This window comes from Magallana gigas, chromosome 10 (assembly GCF_963853765.1).
Source record: "Magallana gigas chromosome 10, xbMagGiga1.1, whole genome shotgun sequence".
NCBI classification, from domain to species: Eukaryota; Metazoa; Mollusca; class Bivalvia; order Ostreida; family Ostreidae; genus Magallana; species Magallana gigas.
In genome coordinates this window covers 24,868,990-24,889,821 of record NC_088862.1, presented here as the reverse complement: position 1 = coordinate 24,889,821, position 20,832 = coordinate 24,868,990, and the positions used below count along the sequence as shown (strand labels likewise).

Here is a 20,832-nt window from a genome sequence, read left to right as displayed (position 1 = left end):
TGATACTAAATATATTTACACATTTCTTACATTTCATCTCTTTCCACACAATTCCTTCATCACAAACATGGCATTAACCCTATAGTGTAACATGGCGACTGTCGAATTTATTCCAGGTCTATCGATACTATCACGTGTTCAAATTTAAATGCCAAGGCTAGTGGTGGATCTATGGGAGCGCTCTATTTTTCTTTTGTCCAACTATATAACACCTCTGATAATTTATGTACATCCTATTTTTACACAAAAATAATAGTTATTTGACTGTGAATTGTTCAATTTTTTTTAACGTCCCATGGCAAGTATTAAACACCCTTTTATTCTCTTCATTTAACCAAAGGATGTCCCTGATTATTCATTTTACTTCAGAAAGTTTCTGTTGGGATTTTGTTAGATCATATATTATTTTGCCATAATCAGGAGTGTTGATACCCGGCAATTTACACCTTTCCCTTCATTGTTATCTAGGCTCTTTCCACGAATATATAAATGTGCAACGCTTCTACATGTACGACTGAAGTAATTTACACTTTGTCGTGGAACAAATTATCTGGAAAATATTCATTTGGAAAAATAAATTTCGATTTCTCTATTCAATGAATTTACCCTCGAATCCATGTAAGCTTGTTTTATGTGGCTGTTTAATGTTTATAAATTTGTACAAAAAAATTTCAATCTTTCAGACGTTTCTTATTTAGGATGCCTTATTTTCCCCAAATACAAATGTTAAATAGCTTTGTGAATGCCTTGCTAATGTGGTATTTGATCATCCATTGAGGATTAATATGTTTCAAAATGATATGTTTTATTAAAAAGAATCAACATTTTTCGGGAGAGAGTTTTAAACACTCAAAACATTAGTTATAAGATCAAAATCAAACTTTATAACTCCAAGGTAAGGGCAAGAAAGGATAAATTAGAATTTTTAAAACTAAAGGAAAAGAAACCGTTTCTACGTATACGCCTTTAAAACTGTTTTGCCAATGGTATGTACAAGTCATAATATTTATTTTGTGTTCATTGATTTAAAATTGCATTTTAGTAACTGCTTTTGCACCCATTTATTAAAAAAAAGAACAGTGTAGGCACGCTTTCCAAAAATAAAAAATATACATTTTCTTTCACAATCACCAATATTTCTGTCATTGATTTGGGATTATATTCCAACATAATCCATCGCATATAATTTACGGGCTTAAATACAAGCAGAAGCTACAAAATGTTTAATTGGATTTAGAAATAGTTTATAAAATTGAAAACGGATAATCATATAAATCGTGGGTCTTAAAATTCATGCGTGGATCTAGCAGGGGGTCGGGATGTTTGAAACTCAACCTTATTAACTTCACATATAGTAAAGTTACTGAACATAGGCCTCGAATATCATCCTTCGGATCCCCCTCTAATCACCCCCAATCTGGAGCAGCACAGTTTTACGCACTTGAAAAATACATTACGTATTGCAATGCAGCGTTTTATATATGCTGATTTTAATCATATTGGTAAAAATGACAAACGCCAGTCACTGTGATTTTTTTAAGGTTTTTGCGAAAGTACTTTTTGTAATCTACACGCATAGCTTAAGCATTTAAATACAATTTTCTGTTTTTAAAGTGCAACTTACAGAGATATTGCATTTCCTTAAATATTTTTTTTCCGAATGAAGCATATGGCAAAAAAATCCAGCAATGAAATTAGTTATAAGTCTCAAACCTTTACTCAAATTGTTAAAGACTTGTCGGAAAAATCTTATTAATGAGTACAGTACCCGCAACGTTATGTTTTACAAGTTAAACGATAGGATAGGATTCACGCATGATAGGATTTTCCCTATATGCTCGATTCGGAAGTTATACAATATCTCTGTAAGTTGCACTTTGAGAACAGAATCTTAAGGTCAATTAAAATGCTTAAGCTATGTGTGTAGATTACTAAAAATACGTTCGCCAAAACCTTATAGACTTTTTTAATGCAGGGAACAACCTTTTAAATGTGAGCAGCAATAATAATCTATGGACTTGATAGTATTGGGCTCATATAATTTTGTATCAAACTGAATGATTGTATTTCGTACGATCAAACCTTTATAATAATGAAACCAAATATTTTTATTAATGTTTTATATATTTATGTTTTCATTAATATCTTTTTAATATATATAAAAATTATTAAGTTAAAATGAATGCATATTTTTATATGCAAATGTTTCGTTTATATACTGGTAAAATATGGGAAATGTGTGTGGAGATTTCAGTCTTGTCTGTTTCTTTATTAATTACAAACGCATTTATTCAGAAATAGAGTAAAAGATACCTATCTACTGAATATCAATTTATGGTTGTTATATTAAACTTTTTATGATTACCTTGTTCCTAAGAACTTCGTGTTTCATTTTCAATGTTAACAGATATGATTCACAAATAATATTGGTTAATTTTGATCAAAAAAAATTTAATATTAGTATCCTGGCGGAATGTTGAATAGTATTTTACAATTCTTGTTCGATAAATATTTGTATACGGCGCACCGAACGAGTTGCAACTTAGTAATAAATTTATTTGCTTATGAAAAGGCACGAGACGATAAACACGATAGGATAAACGGAAGAATTGTTGAAATTAAACGATAAACCTGATAGAATAAACGCACGATAGGATAGAATTAACGCACGATAGGATAGAATTAACGCACGATAGAACAGTATACACGCACGATTCCATAGGATTGATACACGATACGATAGGATATGATTGTAAAAAAATAACGTTGCGGGTACTGTATGAGTCATTATTAAAGTGTTGAAAATCGCATTAAATAAACTAATCTTGAGCAAATCATTAAAAACACTATCTGCTGAATGATCCAAAATATGTTGAATGTGCAGAACTTTTAAAGTACAGGTGACCAAAAATGTCTACCGAAAAGCAGAACAACCCTCTACATGTATAACCAATATACTCATTGACGTGTTGTAAGTAGACCTGTACAAAAAATATAAAAACACAGGGGTTGTCACAATTCTTTACTGAAACTGTTTATTGATGTAATGCGTGATAATAAGATTTAAGGCGTACATGAATGTTATAAAAAGCTCTGTAAAAACATAATTATTCAGTTCATTTACATTCTTCACATAAAGAGTTAAGGCTCAAACAAAATTGGACTTTTAGCTAAAGAGAAGAAATTCTGACTAAATTTTTCAAACGTTGTTTTATTGAACTATTTTTGGCAATACCATAAAATTAACAGGTAAACCGGTTAAATGTAATCTTGAAAATAATTGATATGATATCAAAGCTTCTTGTAAAAAAGTAAATGTACTTAGTTTAGAAATAATTAGACTCAGCTTCGATATTTTATCTTACTCGAAAAAAAAAATGTTCAGTATGACTAAAAGAATAACCTATGTAATAAAAAAAATTAAAAACTTTTTTAAAAACTTTCATATTTCAATATAATATTTACTTTATACAATATGTTTACTAGTGATATATAAATTATGAATGGTTGTATAGTTTAGTTAATTAATTGATCAAAAGAAGTACAAGATAACACATTAGTTATTACAACAAGCCTGATCATAAGGTTCTCAGCCACAAAGAGATTGTCTCTTGTGTCTACACATATACCCAAAGGTTTCTCAAAATGGCAGTTGTCAATGAATCGGAGAAACTGGCCGTCTCTATCGACAATGTGGATACCGTGATTTCAAGATCTGCTATCAGGATATGACTTTGGCTATCTGTAGTGATGCCATATAGATCGAATGGTTTCTTTGAGGAAGAGGGAATACCAGTGTACGTAAACCGGAATTTCCCTGCCTGGTTGACCACCACTACTGCACGTGGATCCCAATCAGACACACATATATCTAGATTCCTGTTTTCGCTGATGTATTTAGTATAATCACCCGATGAATAGAGAGCTTTTCCAATGTCATTGTACTGTATACTTTGTTTCTCAGTGGAGCCAGAATAACGCACAACTTTTGATGGTGTTTCCCTATCATCATTATGCATAACCACCAGGATATCACCAGAGAAGGTACTACAGACACCGCGAGGTCTTCATCCCTGTAGTGTGATCACTGTCTCTATTTTTTTATTCTTCACTATGTTTACAGTTCTATTTGTTTTATCATTATATACTAGATCCCCGTTTTCAGTCACTGCTACGTCCTCTGCACGGTTCCCCGACTTAGTTTTGATAGACTTCAGTAGCCCTCTCTCGAGGTTGTACAGTTGCAAAATGTTGCTGTTATCCCGAATCCAGATGTCCTCATCACTCAGACAGGACACATTTTTAGCATATGTATACAATGTAATCGGTTTTTATCTCTGTGATGATCTGAGGTGCATCAATAAAATGCCTTTCTGGGGAAGAGCTCTCAGTGCTTGAAGAATCTATTGTTTAGTTGTGTTCCTTTATTTCGATAGATAATTCTGATAGAGAACCAAACTGTTTTTATAGTTGGTGTTTGTTAATTTTCTGAGGAGAAAAGCGTGGAAAAGTAACCGTCAGTTTAGGTGGCAATCTTTTGAATTCCGCATATTTTGATTTGTAGACACAAAAAAAGCCCACGTCATCAAAATTTACTAATTTTCTCAGATCTGCAATTGTCTGTGTGATATCACACATGATGTGTTTGATGTCATCTTCATGCTTATTTAGGACAGTAAGATATTTAGAGTCCGTTTTATTAAGATCAGATTTTAATTTCTTGATAATTACATCTATTTCTCTGTGCATTTCTTCTCCGTGTTTGCTGATATCCGAGGCAATTTTCTGTGAAGATGTATTAAGGGAAGCTCTCTGAACCGGGATACTTGATGCAATCTCTTGATATTTGGGAAAAATTAATTTCTCTAATTCTTGTAAATCTTTCTGTAAAACAGATTTTTGTTCTCCCAGAATGTTCGGTATGTAGACAAATGCATGCCCTTGATGTTGTGTAGAAGAAGTGCACTGCGCGCAGATTGTTCACAGTAAAGTTCACATATTTTTGAAGAATGATTAGGGCATTTAGTTGTAGATCCCCGCTTTTCAAAGGGTACAATTTTGTATTCTTTGGGGAATTCGGAGAGATGTTCTCCCACACATGCTTTACGCAGATGTATGTGGCAAATGTCGCAGTAAATAGGAGGAACAGAGATCACACCGTAACCTATCCTGGGCGCTACGTCGAGGGTCCATGGTCAGGTACTGTAACTTGTATTTATTGAGAATTCTGCAAAAGCAAATCATGAACTATCAAATGATGATTTCACAACTTTTTACACAAAAATGCGACATAATATTAAGCCAAACAATAAATGGAAAGTTGGACAGAAATGTTGTTAACGTACTGTCACGTGTTCAAATTTAAATACCGAGGCTAGTGGTGGATCTATAATATTACTCTATTTCCACTTTTAATAAGGCCAACTTCTCAATATGAGTGGATTAGGCATCGTACCTCTGAAGTCCCAATTATTTGACACCATGAATTTGAAGACCCAAGTATTTGACACCCGTTTTACTCTTCTCCATTCTTAACTAATATTCATAAACCTAATTTGATGCATATAATACATGTACACGTACATAAATACTAGCATTAGCTGCAGTATAAACGGATAAAAATGGAGTATGAAGTCTTTAATTATTTTTTTTAACTTGATATAGTTTCTGTTGGAATATTTCTTTTTAACATATTTTGCTAGATCATATAATATTTTCCCACTTATCAAGAGTCTTGATACCCATTTGACATTTTTAGCTTCATTGTAATCTGTGCACTCTTTTCGAATATATGAATGGGCAACACTTCTACGACTGAAGTAATGTACACTTTGTCGTGGATTAAATAATTAAAAAAAATTATTTGGAAAAATAAATTTCAATCTCTCTATTCACACATGTACTTTCAAATTCTTGTAAGCCTGTCTATTTTAGCTGCTTATTTTTAATGAATTTTTATATTAAGTTTATATCTTTCACCGTTGCCCCATCAAAATTAGACCGTTAATTAATTTCTGATTAAATATACAAATGTAGCATCGTTCATAGTTTAAAATCCATGTCACACTGGGGGTACGTCCTCAAAGCTAACCTGCTGCGTCCTTGAAATGCAGAATGCCGGGGGCGCAATATAGTCTCAACAACGCACCAACTACTGACAAGAGGCATAACTCTGCTTGAACACCCCTGCTTATTATATACACCTCAGCGTGAGCTACTGGTTTTGAAATCTTTTTGTAAGCATAATGATCACAAAGAAGGGTGATGAAAGTCACTTGATGTGAAAAACAATTTTCTTCCTTTATATATTGTAGATGATTAATTAAGTATTGACTACAACAGTGTAATTTTATATTAGGAAATGTAGTTGTAAATGTAAATTACGGTTAGATATTTGGAATCAGGTAAGTACTGGGGTTACAATGCTAATGAAAGCAATTAAAAATATACGAAGACTTTTATAATTGCTATTTTACCAAACGTCTTGATGTTATAACTAAATTTGATCGACAAAATTTAGCAATAGTTGTTAAGTACAGGTTCACGTAAGAATCAGGCAATATCGAAATTTTGTGCTAAGTGATAAGACGCAAAATAAAACGAAATTTTACCCAGCAAGAAACTGGGATGTTTAGAATGTATATGCCAAATTATTCTGAAATATTCCGTTTCGTTTTTGAATACGGGCCCGATATATTGACAAGGCGCTCAATTTTGACGCCGTGCAAGTCTTAGTAAAATAGCATATATTTTTATCAATTTACTAAAAACAGCAAACCTTACGAGAAAAATTGATTATAAATAGTAACTAAACTCACTCAGCACAATGATTTCCAATTTTAAAAAGTATTGAAAAGTTTGAGTTTTGAGTTTAAATTGCCGTTAAAATTAGCAAATTCGAGTGAAATCTGGTTGTCTTTCTTGGTTGATTCACAATATCGTCGCTAGATGGCGCCTCGTTGCTACGTACGCTTGTGCGCGAAAATGGAAGTTCGAGAAGACTACACGGTTTCGGGACACTACGCAAACAGTTTCACAAGTCTGTATAAAGCCGATCGAGAATAAACAACTCCAGTGACCCTTTGTAATTGTTGCAGAGACATAACAAGACATCTGCAAAGTTTAAAACTTAGTGATGGCCGACAAACAACCTGTCAACCCAGCCGCGGACAGCGAAGGAAGTCATACCCCACATTATATACAGGTATATTATTGCATATCCACGCTATACATGTTGAATGAAATAAGCTTTTTCAAACAGTGATATAAGTTAACTAACATCTGCAGTGAAGTTTTCGTTTTATTGGCATATTTCACTACATGTATCGGTGATCATACTGGTTTTCCCCGAATCTATTTTTAGAACATCAAAGCGATTGATTTTGGCAATTATCCGGACACTCAAATATAACTGCATACTTTACGAATGTATGCTTTCATCTGTTCATTTACAAGTCTAATTATAAAAGGTGCGTTGTTATAACTTATATTCATATCTTGATTTGAATAAATGTACTGCAGTAGCCTTACACTGCCCTTTGTTTTCAGATACATTGAAAAATGATGTATCCCTACATGTACATGTATATTAGAAACTAATATATGTTCATGCCTCAATCAACAATTGAAACAAAACACCAGTCAATCTTGAATGAAAAGTTCCACATTGTAGGTTTTTTTTTACAGCTGTTTTCATTGTGGGGTCAAAATAAGGTGTGGTTTTTTCCTTCACTAAACTTGGGGGTATGGAACACCTGTCGGTATTGATGTGGATAAACGTATATTATAATCAAAACACTTTCACTCTTTTAGAAATTTCTTTTTAACAATATTTGACCAATAATATAATTTTATAAAATAATTGCAAAGGTTAAAATAATGATTAGGTCATTTCCACCCCCTCAATATATACTGGTAATTCGCTGTGTTCCAGTAGAGATCCCCACCCCTAAATGTACGGGTACATGTAAATTCTTTGATACAGCTCATGATAAGACGTGGCGATTACTTTGGTATGCAAATGCCCGAGGGTTATCTCTTATCCCATATTTTTATAATTCATTGGTCAATTTACACCCCAACCCTTAACAATTATATTTGTTGCTGGTATTTGAAGATCTATTTAATCTATGTAATGGTTTGGCAAGTATCCCCTGTTGTTTTTCCCTATTCCAAACCATTCAGTGTATCATAAATGGTCATGGATTGAGATCCCATTGCAGAAGTTCAAATCTTCTTAGATTAATTCATTTAAGATTACATTGATTTAATAGTGTCTAATAGGGTTCCACAATTGGCCCTACCTTCAATTTTATTAACATAGACCAATCCACCCAACCATCAACTTTCCCTATCTTCTGATTTTTTCTTTTCAGACTGGAATAGGAATCAATGTTTTATCTAGGCTTTATTGACATGACTGGTGTATTAACATTTATATGTTGTTTTACATTACATATGAAAAGTAACAATATTTCTACTTTTTAAATCTTTCTATTTCAGGGCTCAGAACTTTGACAATCATAGACCCTGTCATATAACATCAAACTGAACTGATGAGGCAGAATATATCTTACGGAATGTTTCAACAAGCGAAAAGTCGAAGAATGTGTTGACTCAGTGCTTAATCTGATTGCACCAGGGCAATCAGAGAAATTAAAACAATTGATTATGTTAGGACCTAAAACAACTCCAACAGATAAAGAGCTTACAAACTACATGTATATGAAGAAATAACTAACTTTGAACTTCACACTCAAATTTTTTCAATGTCAAAAAAACTATGTTAATATATATAACAGTAATAAGATGTACATGTATAACTAATTTATGTAGAAGATAAGTGCATATATGTATGTCCCTTTCTCACTGATTGTCCATTATACATGTATAGAAAGAAGAAAGAAATTTTATATCTCATTACTTCAAGAAAAATTATGTGTAATTAGCATTAAGAAAGACAAATTTAGCTGCATGGTTAATAACCAAGGAAGACAGAACAATAACTTATGATTAAGTTAATTGAATTTCTAATATAAAAAAAGAATCTCAGAATGCTATGATATTTATATAATAAGATAACTAGTGAAATACTATGTACTTATCATGATATATCATGATTTCATCTTTAATTACTAATATTTGTATTTATGTAATTACCATGATGGTAGCTACATTATTTGGACTACATACAGTGTTTTCCCCAGAAAATTTTTGATGCATGGGGGGAAATTTGTCAGAGTAGGTGCACGATGCAGCGTTAAAGGGCCCACAACGGGGCAAAATCACTTCGGGTAAAAATAATATAACCATCTGATGAAATGTACTGCATGATATGCACTATAATTAATGCATTTTCATGAAATTCATATTTTGTATTTATGTAATTACCATGATGGTAGCTTCATTTTTGGACTACATATACATGTATATAGGAATATTCTAATAGCATAAATTTGTATACACAGCATTTATCCAACTGCTGCACATTCATATAAATGTATGCACTATTACTGTATGCACTGCACGCAGGGGTTCCACATTTTGAAATGAAATTTGGTATACAGATTTATCTGAATAAGATCTAGGCAAAGTTATTTTTTGGGTATGATTGAGCAATTTTTGACCTTGGAATTTAAAAAAATTCCAATTATTAGCATTTTCTTCTCAGATGTTTCCAAATGAGGGGGCATAATTGTTTCCCAAACATGTCTTGTTTGTGTGCAATCGTTCACTTAGGATTTTCTTTTTTAAAAATTGTAAACTTTTAGCCTTTCCAGGGTCCAAATAGGGGGAAAAAATCAATATATAATCTATTGGTTGATGTTTGATATACATCTATAGGATGTGTCACGTGATACATTTTGACATGTATGGTGTCATGTATATTGAGTTATTCATGTACAACTTGTTTATTATATGTATGACTGGAAGTCAGTTTAATAAAGTACTTGTTATGGTGTCACACCTGTTTTCTACATATGGTTGTTTTTATTAAGTATACTACCTTGTAGTATATTTGAATAAATATCTAAAAATGTATATCTATATCTATATATATAAAGGGAGTGAAAAATGCTTATATGTTTTGTTAAATTCTGGAATATAAAGCATGCCCTTAATGATTAAACTGCATCCAATGCACATTACATAAACTAATACAGGGTTACAATAATTACGCTTACAATAAATTGATGCTTACTGAGGACCCCCCCCCCCCATATAGTCTACAAACATATTCTAAATTTATATATCAGATATGAGCTAGCCTGTTTTACTGTACATTGTAATAGTATAAAATATATTTATTTTTGATTGGAAAGGCTGGGCTTAGGGTCCAAATAATATGATAAATTCATTTTAATTGCTTAATATGGTGTACATGGTATTTAACAAATCTGCAGACGTCTTTGTTAAAAAAAGAATTGTGTTATTTTCTTTAAAATCAACATCCCCAACAACCTCATTTCAAATTACGTAAGAATAATATGAATTCCTCAAAAGTACATGTAGGTTAAGGTATTATTGACCACCGAGACAAACAATATTGTATATAAGTTTTAATGGTTGTACATATTACTCACTATAACCATGATATACAGCAGGTCGGACAGTTAATATTGTTCCTTTTCCCTGTTAGTTATCGTAAGACTTGCTAACTTTGGCTACTTCCATTATTTTTTGATAGACATACTTATATATTGTTTTAAGACTTGTGATACATCATTAAATATTGTTGAAAACTAAACTTTTGATAACTTTATGAACGTATCTTTTAGAAGTCTGAGAAAATTCGGTATAAATTTGAAACACAATATTTGGTATTCCGATCCCGATCAATAATGATGTAAGATCACATTTTCACAGGTAATGGGTTAAAACAATAACATTTACACATCAATGAAATCAAAGTCTAATCCTTGTTTTAAAATGAAACTATGAATATGCAATATAATTATATTATTACTCTTAGATACATGTAAAAATGATAAAGATTTTTAAAATTTTGTTAGGAATCCCACATGATTGCTTAGATTATGTAAACCGTCTGTTAATTTTTCAAAACTTTTTATTATGTAAAAAAATATTTCAGAATATCCTTTATTCATTTATTTATAATACACAGTCATATATGTTTGCTGTTTTTTTTAAAAAGAGACATAAAAGTGATCGTTTTTCTCTAATTTTAAAGACTGTATGGCTCATTATTGTCGTGGTTGCCATGGAAACCAATGGGATACTACATCTTTAACATTAGAAAAAAGAAGAGGGCATTGTCTTCTCTTCATACCAACATTTTTGAATAAATGAATTGACACTGAATTTCTGAAAATCCTGTCAGATCTTCATACCATAGTGTTTTCATTGTGTTTAAAAACTGTGACAGAGTGGATCTATTTTTAGTAACACAGCTTCACAATTATGCACGATTCACTAAAAATTTTATCATTTTTTGAGAACACTTTTATATACTGTTCTCAAAGTAAATTATCATCTCAATATGAAATATATGACTTATCACTGTTTGCCTGATTCTTACGTGAACCTGTACTTAATAATTTAAAATCAAAAAAAATAAATATCTTTCTTTATTATTAGGAACTATTTAAAATTCAATCATGCAAATCTGAGATCATGGTATCTGGACAAAATATTAGTTATGTCAGTAATAAATCACATAATGTCGAAAGTACGGCGCAACGAGAAGTACAAACAAAATTAATTCAACTAAAACAAATACAAAACCCTAAGGAAACTGCAAAAATGATCAAAGGTGTAGCTAATATGTCAAATGTTTTCGTTCATTTGTGTTAACTTTTAAAACATTTTGTCGGCCTGGTGGTTGCTGTCTTTTGGACATGAAAGAGTCCGACAAAATAGAATATCCCTAAATATTTAGTCAGAAGAATAAGGAATGTCATCTTATGACCAGGGTTTGTCTTACTGTAGACGAAAATAGATACGGTAGACAGTTAAAACTATGATTTACTGATTTATGATTCTCGAGAAAATATGAGGGAATAAGGTGTGATCTGGTGTAGTGCCATTTTCAATTTAAAGGTGAAAGGCACAACAGACTAACCTAGCTATAAAGATTGGGTATTTTTATAAGTTTTGCGTGCGTCATCTTGACGTCATGTTTTGAATGTTACCGTGCTCCGTGGTGACAGAACATGTTCTTTTTAAAATGAGTAATGCGTATAAATAAGATTTAAGGCATGTACGAATGTTATACAAAGGTATATAAAAACATAATTATTCAGTTAATTCAGATTTTTTTCATAAAAAGTTCAGCCTCAAACAAAATTGGACTTTTAGCGAAAGAGAAGAAATTCTGACTAAATTTTTCAAACGTTGTTTCATTGAACTATTTTTGGCAGTACTATAAAATTAAGAGGTAAATCAGTTATATTTAATCTTGAAAATAATTGATATGATATCAAAGCTTCATGTAAAAAGAAAACCCACCAAAGTACATGTACTTAGTTTAGAAATAATTAGACTCAGCTTCGTTATTTTTATTTTACCCTAAAAAAAATGTCATGCAGTTTGGCTAAAAGCCTAAAACCACAACCTATGTAATAAAAACTATTAGTAACTTTTATAAAACTTTCATTTTTCAATATGATATTAATTCTATACGATATGTATACTAGTGATATATAAATCATAAATGGGTGGATAGTTTAGTCAATTAAACTGATTAAAAGAAGCACACGAAAACACAGTTATTACAACAAGCCTGATCATAAGGTTTAGTACACGAGTACATTAACACTAGCATAAGTATGTGCTGACATGTTTTAAACATAAACATATTCATTGTCGTTTCTTACATTCAATATGTATTTTCCTGGTTATTTAATTGGCATGCATTTAGAAAATATGAACTCTATGATTACTTGTAATATTGAATTTTCTTTACTTTACATGTTTTGCTATCAGCCACAAAGAGATTATCTCTTGTGTCTACACATAGACCGTGAGGTTCTTTAAAATGGCAGTTGTCAATAAGTCGGAGAAACTGACCATCTCTATCGAGAATGTGAATATGGTGGTTGTCAAGATCTGCTATCAGGATCCGACTTTGGCTGTCTGTAGTGATGCCATATGGATTGAATGGTTTCTTTGTTGAAGAGGGAAGACCAGTGTACGTAAATCGGAATTTCCCAGAATGGTTAACCACCACTACTGCACGTGCTTTCCAATCAGAAACACATATATCTTGGTTCATGTTCTCACTGATGAATTTAGAAAAGCCACCTGATGAATAGAGAGCTCTTCCATTGTCATTGTACTGTATACTTTGTTTCTCAGTAGACCCAGAATAACGCACAACTTTTGATTGCAATCCCCAATCAATCTGGTTCATAGCAACTAGGATATCACCAGAGTAGGTACTACAGACACCGCAAGGTATCCATCTCTGTAGTGTGATCACTGTCTGTATTTCTTTATTCTTCACTATGTTGACAGTTCTATTTGTTACATCAGTATATACTAGATCCCCATTTCTTGTTACTGTGATGTCCGCTGCACAGTTACCTGACTTGGTTTGGAATGATTTCAGTAACCCTCTCTGGAGGTTGTAAAGTCTCAAAATGTTGTCATTACTAAGAATCCAGATGTCCTCATTACTCAGACAAGATACATTTCTATCATATGTATATTCGGTGTTTATCTCTGTGATGATCCGTGGCACATCGATAAGGGACCTCTCTGGTGGAGAGCTCTCAGTGCTTGAAGAATCCAGTGTGTAGTTTTGTTCTTTTGTTTCGATAGATAACTCTGATAGAGAGCCAAATTGTCCGGATAATTGTTGTTTGTCAATTTTCTGGGGAGAAAAGGTTGGTAAAGTGACTGTCAGTTTAGGTGGCAACCTTCTGAATTCCGCATTTCTCGATTTGTAGGCAGAGACAAGACCCACGTCATCGGAATTTACCAATTTTCTCAGATCTGCAATTGTCTGTGTGATATCAGACAGCATATGTTTGATGTCATCTTCATGCTTATTTAGGACAGTAAAATATTTGGAGTCCATATCAGCAAGATCAGATTTTAGTTTCTTGATAATTGAATCTATTTCTCTGTGCATTTCTTCTCCATGTTTGCTGATATACGAGGCAATTTTCTGTGAAGATACATTAAGGGTAGCTCTCTGAACCGGGATAATTGATGCAATCTCTTGATATTTGGGGAAAATTAACCTCTCTAATTCCTGTAAATCTTTTTGTAAAACAGATTTTTGTTTTTCAAGAATGTTCACTATGTAGACAAATGTATGACCTTGATGTTCTGTGGAAGAAGTGCACTGCACGCAAATTGGAATGTCGCATTGTTCACAGTAAAGTTCACATATTTTTGAAGAATGATTTGGACATTTAGTTGTAGATCCTCGCTTTTCAAAGGGTACAATTTTGTGTTCTTTGGCAAACTCGGAGAGATGTTCTCCCACACATGCTTTACACAGATGTATGTGGCAAATGTCGCAGTACATAGGAGGAACCGGTGTCTCACAGAGATCACACCGTAACACATCCTGGACGCACCGTCGAGGGTCCATGGTCAAGTACTGTAACGGGTATTTATGGAGAATTCTGCAAAAAACCCCAAGAACTCATGAACTATTGAATTATGATTTCAGAACATTCTACAAATAAATGCTGATATAACTTGCAGCAAAAACCAGTAAAATGAAAGTAGGACGCAAATATGTTTAAGTTCTCGATTTTGACCTTTTTTCGTCTATAAATGTTTATCTTAACGTTTTATTTACTTGTGAAAAGGTCGATTTTGTGATAAATTACTACTCAATTCTTACGTTTCATCTCCTCCACACCAATTCCTGAATCAGAAACATGGCTGCAATCTTTCTACTGTTACATGACGACTGACGTATCTAACGATAGTATCACGTGTTCAAATTTAAAGGCCCAAGATAGGGGTGGATCATTAAGGGCGTCACACTTCCTTTTTTAAAAGGGCCAACTTTACAATATGGGTAGATAAGGCATCCCAGCTCTAATAATTTGTTCGATTTTCACATAAGAATATTAATTATCTTTTTTACTATAAATTGTTCGCCTTTATTCAACGTCTCAAAAAATTGACACCACCTTTTTTTCTTCACATTACCCACTGTCCTTTTAAAGTTTTTTTCTGTAACGTGGACAATGACAAGACTGGACAATAGGGTCACACGACTAACTCTGCATGCACCCTTCCCCGCCATGGAATCACCAAGTCAAGAGTGACGTAAATTACCGCGCCTCCAGATCCGTGCATGTTCCTGCCATCACCAAAAATACTTGACGCAATGAGAACTTGTCATTGTCCACGTTACAGATATTAAACTCTCATTCATAATCATTCACTCTAGACACATATACCAATCAAACACGCTAGCGCTGTAATTTAATATACAAATTATATACCTGGTTATATTCCCCCTCTTCATTGAAACGGCTCCTGACATTTCACGAAATTAAACTCAAATGCATTGTGCATGAAGAGGAAATATGATTTAACACTAAAATAAAACAACATAATAGAATATAGCAAAACAACAATGAAAACTCAAATTCTGCAAAATTAAGCCAATACACGTCACCAAATAATTCAGCTGCCTCATTCAGTCTGATTACAAAGATGAAACATTAAAAACACTGAACACTAGATCAAAATAACAATTTATCTCCCAAGGAAGATAACTTTCTCTTCATTGTAAATCCCACAACAATAGTTTAAAATAAACAACATCAATCAACCAGACTTGATATTGAATTATTAGGACCCGACACTCTAAACCACACCTGATTGTTGCATCATGATAATATTGAAAAAATACATGTAGTTATAATGGTAGTTGTAGAGTGTTTCGGCGGTTAAGTAAGCCTCATCAGGGGTCCAGATTTAATGTATCTACTGCAAGCGAGATTTTATCAAAAGATCTCCGATATTTTTGTGTTTGCTGTATGCAATGATAGGTTCCGTGTCAAATAACTGTTTGCAAGTTGAGTCCGTCTTCAAAATGTTCCAGTACTTTAATAAACGTTTTTTTAATCCTTTGACGCGGGGGTTGAATTGTGTAACCATGACGTGTGGATGCTTGAGTTTAATTTTTTCCTCTGTTTTACTCAGTAAGAGTTGCCTTTCTTTTCCTGAGATGTCGTCAATGATCGGATTTATTTCCTTTTCAGAGTAACCCCTCTTTAATAAGTGCCCTTTGAAGTCCTCTAAAGTTATATTGAGGGTGGATGGATCGTTTGTGTTTCTTGAATGCCTGATACATTCTCCTTTGATGAAACCTTTAAATACTGATGCGTTGTGAGCGCTATTTCTATGAAGGTATTGAAAATTATTCGTTGGTTTGATAAAGGATTTGATATCCAGTTTTTGACATTTGCTAAATCTTAGGCCTTTGTAGACCGTTGTATCAAGAAAATCCACGGATGTTTGAGAAATTTCAAATGTGAATTTAAGATGCCTGTGACAGTTGTTACTGATGTCAAAAAGCTTAAGGATTTCTTCTTTCGATCCATCAAAAATGATAAATCCATCATCTCTAAATCTTCCGTGAAATAGTATTTTGTTAGAATACTGAAATTGAGATTCTATGTATCGAGTAATTTCGTACATTCTCATATCTGAAATTTCTGGCGAAGGTATTGCACCCATGCTACATCCTATAATTTGCTTGTAGTATTTCCCGTCAAATTCGAAGTAATTGTTTTCTAATACGCATCTGAGCAGGAAAATTAAATCTCCGACATCTGGATGCTGTATGTCTAAATTGCTCTTATTAGCGTTGGTGTACGCATGTTTAACAGCGTTAAGTAGTTCTTCAAATTCCATGTTTGTATACATACTGGTTACATCATAAGTGATCAGTAGCGCATCAGTAGGGAGTTGTAAAGATTCGATCTTATTGATAAAATCAGTTGTATCCTTGATATAGGTTGATTGTTTTTGTACAATTGGGATAAGAAAGTAATCACAATATGCCCCGATTTTTCTTGTTGGTGTATTGCATTGAGCAATAATTGGCCGTCCGGGGGGTAGCCGTCTGATGCTACATAGGTCATTAAGGAGGGCATTTCGGACGTTGTCCTGAATTTTGTGTATTTTAGGGAGCAGGTAGAAATTACCGCATTCAAGCAGCGGCTTTTGTTCCTTAAGAAATCGTAGAGTATCTTTATCTATGGAGCCCCTTGCGTGCATTTCAATAATTCTCTTTTGAATTAGGTCGTGCAAGTGTTGTAAGTCAGGTTTTTCTACTTGCATGTAATGTTTTGAAAGTAATTGACGCTCCGCCTCAGAGATATACTGATCTCTGTCCATTATAACTATAGTATTACTTTTGTCAGCTTTTTTTATGACAATATTGGAATTGTTCTTTAGCGAAGAGAGTGCGTTTCTTTCACTATTTACCAGATTATCTCTGAGTGTTTTGGTTGTGATAGACGACAATTCTAATTTCGTTTTGTCAATGTATTGTTCGAGCTCATTACAAGTTGTAGGGGGTTGATACCCCGACGATTTTCTAAATGGGTGAAGTTTTGAAACCGCACCGGTATCAAAGTGATATTTGCATCTTAATTTTCTTGCAAACTCATCAAAATCTTTCAAAATACGCCTCTTTATATTCTTCTGTTTTGGTGATGGAATAAATTTGAGCCCTTTGGCAAGTAGTGAGTATTCGTTGTCATTGAGCTTATGTCTGGATAGGTTTAAGACAAATTTGCGTGCCTCTGCTAAATCTTGACATGATTTGTCAATTTTGAGGTTTGCAGCGTAAGGCTTGATTCGTTGTTTTGATTTAGATTCTTTTTTCCGCCTATTAAAACGTCTTGCCATTTTAATAGAGGAGTTCAAACTCCTCTATTAAAATGGCAAGACGTACACCAACGCTAATAAGAGCAATTTAGACATACAGCATCCAGATGTCGGAGATTTAATTTTCCTGCTCAGATGCGTATTAGAAAACAATTACTTCGAATTTGACGGGAAATACTACAAGCAAATTATAGGATGTAGCATGGGTGCAATACCTTCGCCAGAAATTTCAGATATGGGTATCAACCCCCTACAACTTGTAATGAGCTCGAACAATACATTGACAAAACGAAATTAGAATTGTCGTCTATCACAACCAAAACACTCAGAGATAATCTGGTAAATAGTGAAAGAAACGCACTCTCTTCGCTAAAGAACAATTCCAATATTGTCATAAAAAAAGCTGACAAAAGTAATACTATAGTTATAATGGACAGAGATCAGTATATCTCTGAGGCGGAGCGTCAATTACTTTCAAAACATTACATGCAAGTAGAAAAACCTGACTTACAACACTTGCACGACCTAATTCAAAAGAGAATTATTGAAATGCACGCAAGGGGCTCCATAGATAAAGATACTCTACGATTTCTTAAGGAACAAAAGCCGCTGCTTGAATGCGGTAATTTCTACCTGCTCCCTAAAATACACAAAATTCAGGACAACGTCCGAAATGCCCTCCTTAATGACCTATGTAGCATCAGACGGCTACCCCCCGGACGGCCAATTATTGCTCAATGCAATACACCAACAAGAAAAATCGGGGCATATTGTGATTACTTTCTTATCCCAATTGTACAAAAACAATCAACCTATATCAAGGATACAACTGATTTTATCAATAAGATCGAATCTTTACAACTCCCTACTGATGCGCTACTGATCACTTATGATGTAACCAGTATGTATACAAACATGGAATTTGAAGAACTACTTAACGCTGTTAAACATGCGTACACCAACGCTAATAAGAGCAATTTAGACATACAGCATCCAGATGTCGGAGATTTAATTTTCCTGCTCAGATGCGTATTAGAAAACAATTACTTCGAATTTGACGGGAAATACTACAAGCAAATTATAGGATGTAGCATGGGTGCAATACCTTCGCCAGAAATTTCAGATATGAGAATGTACGAAATTACTCGATACATAGAATCTCAATTTCAGTATTCTAACAAAATACTATTTCACGGAAGATTTAGAGATGATGGATTTATCATTTTTGATGGATCGAAAGAAGAAATCCTTAAGTTTTTTGACATCAGTAACAACTGTCACAGGCATCTTAAATTCACATTTGAAATTTCTCAAACATCCGTGGATTTTCTTGATACAACGGTCTACAAAGGCCTAAGATTTAGCAAATGTCAAAAACTGGATATCAAATCCTTTATCAAACCAACGAATAATTTTCAATACCTTCATAGAAATAGCGCTCACAACGCATCAGTATTTAAAGGTTTCATCAAAGGAGAATGTATCAGGCATTCAAGAAACACAAACGATCCATCCACCCTCAATATAACTTTAGAGGACTTCAAAGGGCACTTATTAAAGAGGGGTTACTCTGAAAAGGAAATAAATCCGATCATTGACGACATCTCAGGAAAAGAAAGGCAACTCTTACTGAGTAAAACAGAGGAAAAAATTAAACTCAAGCATCCACACGTCATGGTTACACAATTCAACCCCCGCATCAAAGGATTAAAAAAACGTTTATTAAAGTACTGGAACATTTTGAAGACGGACTCAACTTGCAAACAGTTATTTGACACGGAACCTATCATTGCATACAGCAAACACAAAAATATCGGAGATCTTTTGATAAAATCTCGCTTGCAGTAGATACATTAAATCTGGACCCCTGATGAGGCTTACTTAACCGCCGAAACACTCTACAACTACCATTATAACTACATGTATTTTTTCAATATTATCATGATGCAACAATCAGGTGTGGTTTAGAGTGTCGGGTCCTAATAATTCAATATCAAGTCTGGTTGATTGATGTTGTTTATTTTAAACGGGGTCCTAATAATTCAATATCAAGTCTGGTTGATTGATGTTGTTTATTTTAAACATTGGGTCCTAATAATTCAATATCAAGTCTGGTTGATTGATGTTGTTTATTTTAAACAGGGTCCTAATAATTCAATATCAAGTCTGGTTGATTGATGTTGTTTATTTTAAACACTTAACCGCCGAAACACTCTACAACTACCATTATAACTACATGTATTTTTTCAATATTATCATGATGCAACAATCAGGTGTGGTTTAGAGTGTCGGGTCCTAATAATTCAATATCAAGTCTGGTTGATTGATGTTGTTTATTTTAAACAAAGATGAAACATTAAAAACACTGAACACTAGATCAAAATAACAATTTATCTCCCAAGGAAGATAACTTTCTCTTCATTGTAAATCCCACAACAATACTAATATTACAGTTTTTCAACTAATATTAGAGCAGGACCCACAACACAATAAATGGGTAATAATCATCATATCATGACACACAAATGCAAATTGGAGACCCTTAAAATTAAGAAAACAAGGGCATTAAAAACTAAGAGTCATCCACATCAAATAGTTCAGAAAATAACAGTGATTAATTTTAAAATCAAGGCACTTAGTTTTTTTTTTGTTTTGTTTTTTTTTAAATAATGGTTTATATTTTTTCTTCCCTGAGAGTCGGCATAAAAGATGTTAAGTAAATTGAATTTAAAAAAAACCTGAAAACTGCATCATAAAATCATGAAGCATAAAAGCTGTATCCCATTCTCTGACCAGGTCATGCTTCGCAAGCGAATGTTTATCACAACTAAAATCGCCATCTAAAGAAACGAATTGACTCAATTTATTTATTCAACATTTGTCAAATCTTAACTTCTATGTGTTCTCTAAATAGGCCCTTAGTAAATGTATTCACTCTTTACGTAATCATTCAATATTTCATTGCAAGAAAATATTTTGATGCAAACTACCCCTGAC

The 20,832-nt window shown here is 33.2% G+C and overlaps 2 protein-coding genes and 1 long non-coding RNA gene across 4 annotated transcripts in view; 1 reads left to right on the top strand and 2 right to left on the bottom strand.

Annotated features, from left to right (window-relative positions):
* The window catches only part of LOC105331234 (tripartite motif-containing protein 2-like), a 36,524-nt gene that overhangs the window by 1,914 nt on the left and 13,778 nt on the right, over window positions 1-20,832 (bottom strand). The window contains exon 1 of one of the 2 annotated variants that reach the window (XM_066073475.1): window positions 31-154. The exons of the other annotated variant lie outside the window; for it this stretch is intronic. The gene's annotated coding sequence lies outside the window, so the exon portion shown is untranslated. Of the gene's footprint in view, window positions 1-30; window positions 155-20,832 lie in introns of those variants that run through there. 2 annotated transcript variants of the gene reach the window in all.
* LOC136272376 (uncharacterized) lies at window positions 6,595-9,012 on the top strand. The gene is made up of 2 exons (XR_010710366.1): window positions 6,595-7,204; window positions 8,503-9,012. It is a non-coding gene; the product is annotated as an uncharacterized lncRNA (long non-coding RNA).
* LOC136269705 (tripartite motif-containing protein 3-like) lies at window positions 12,635-14,930 on the bottom strand. The gene is made up of 2 exons (XM_066074101.1): window positions 14,822-14,930; window positions 12,635-14,597 (listed from the first exon to the last, which is right to left on the bottom strand). The coding sequence occupies exon 2, from the start codon at window positions 14,561-14,563 to the stop codon at window positions 12,899-12,901; it is 1,665 nt and encodes a 554-aa protein (XP_065930173.1). The 5' UTR covers window positions 14,564-14,597; window positions 14,822-14,930; the 3' UTR covers window positions 12,635-12,898.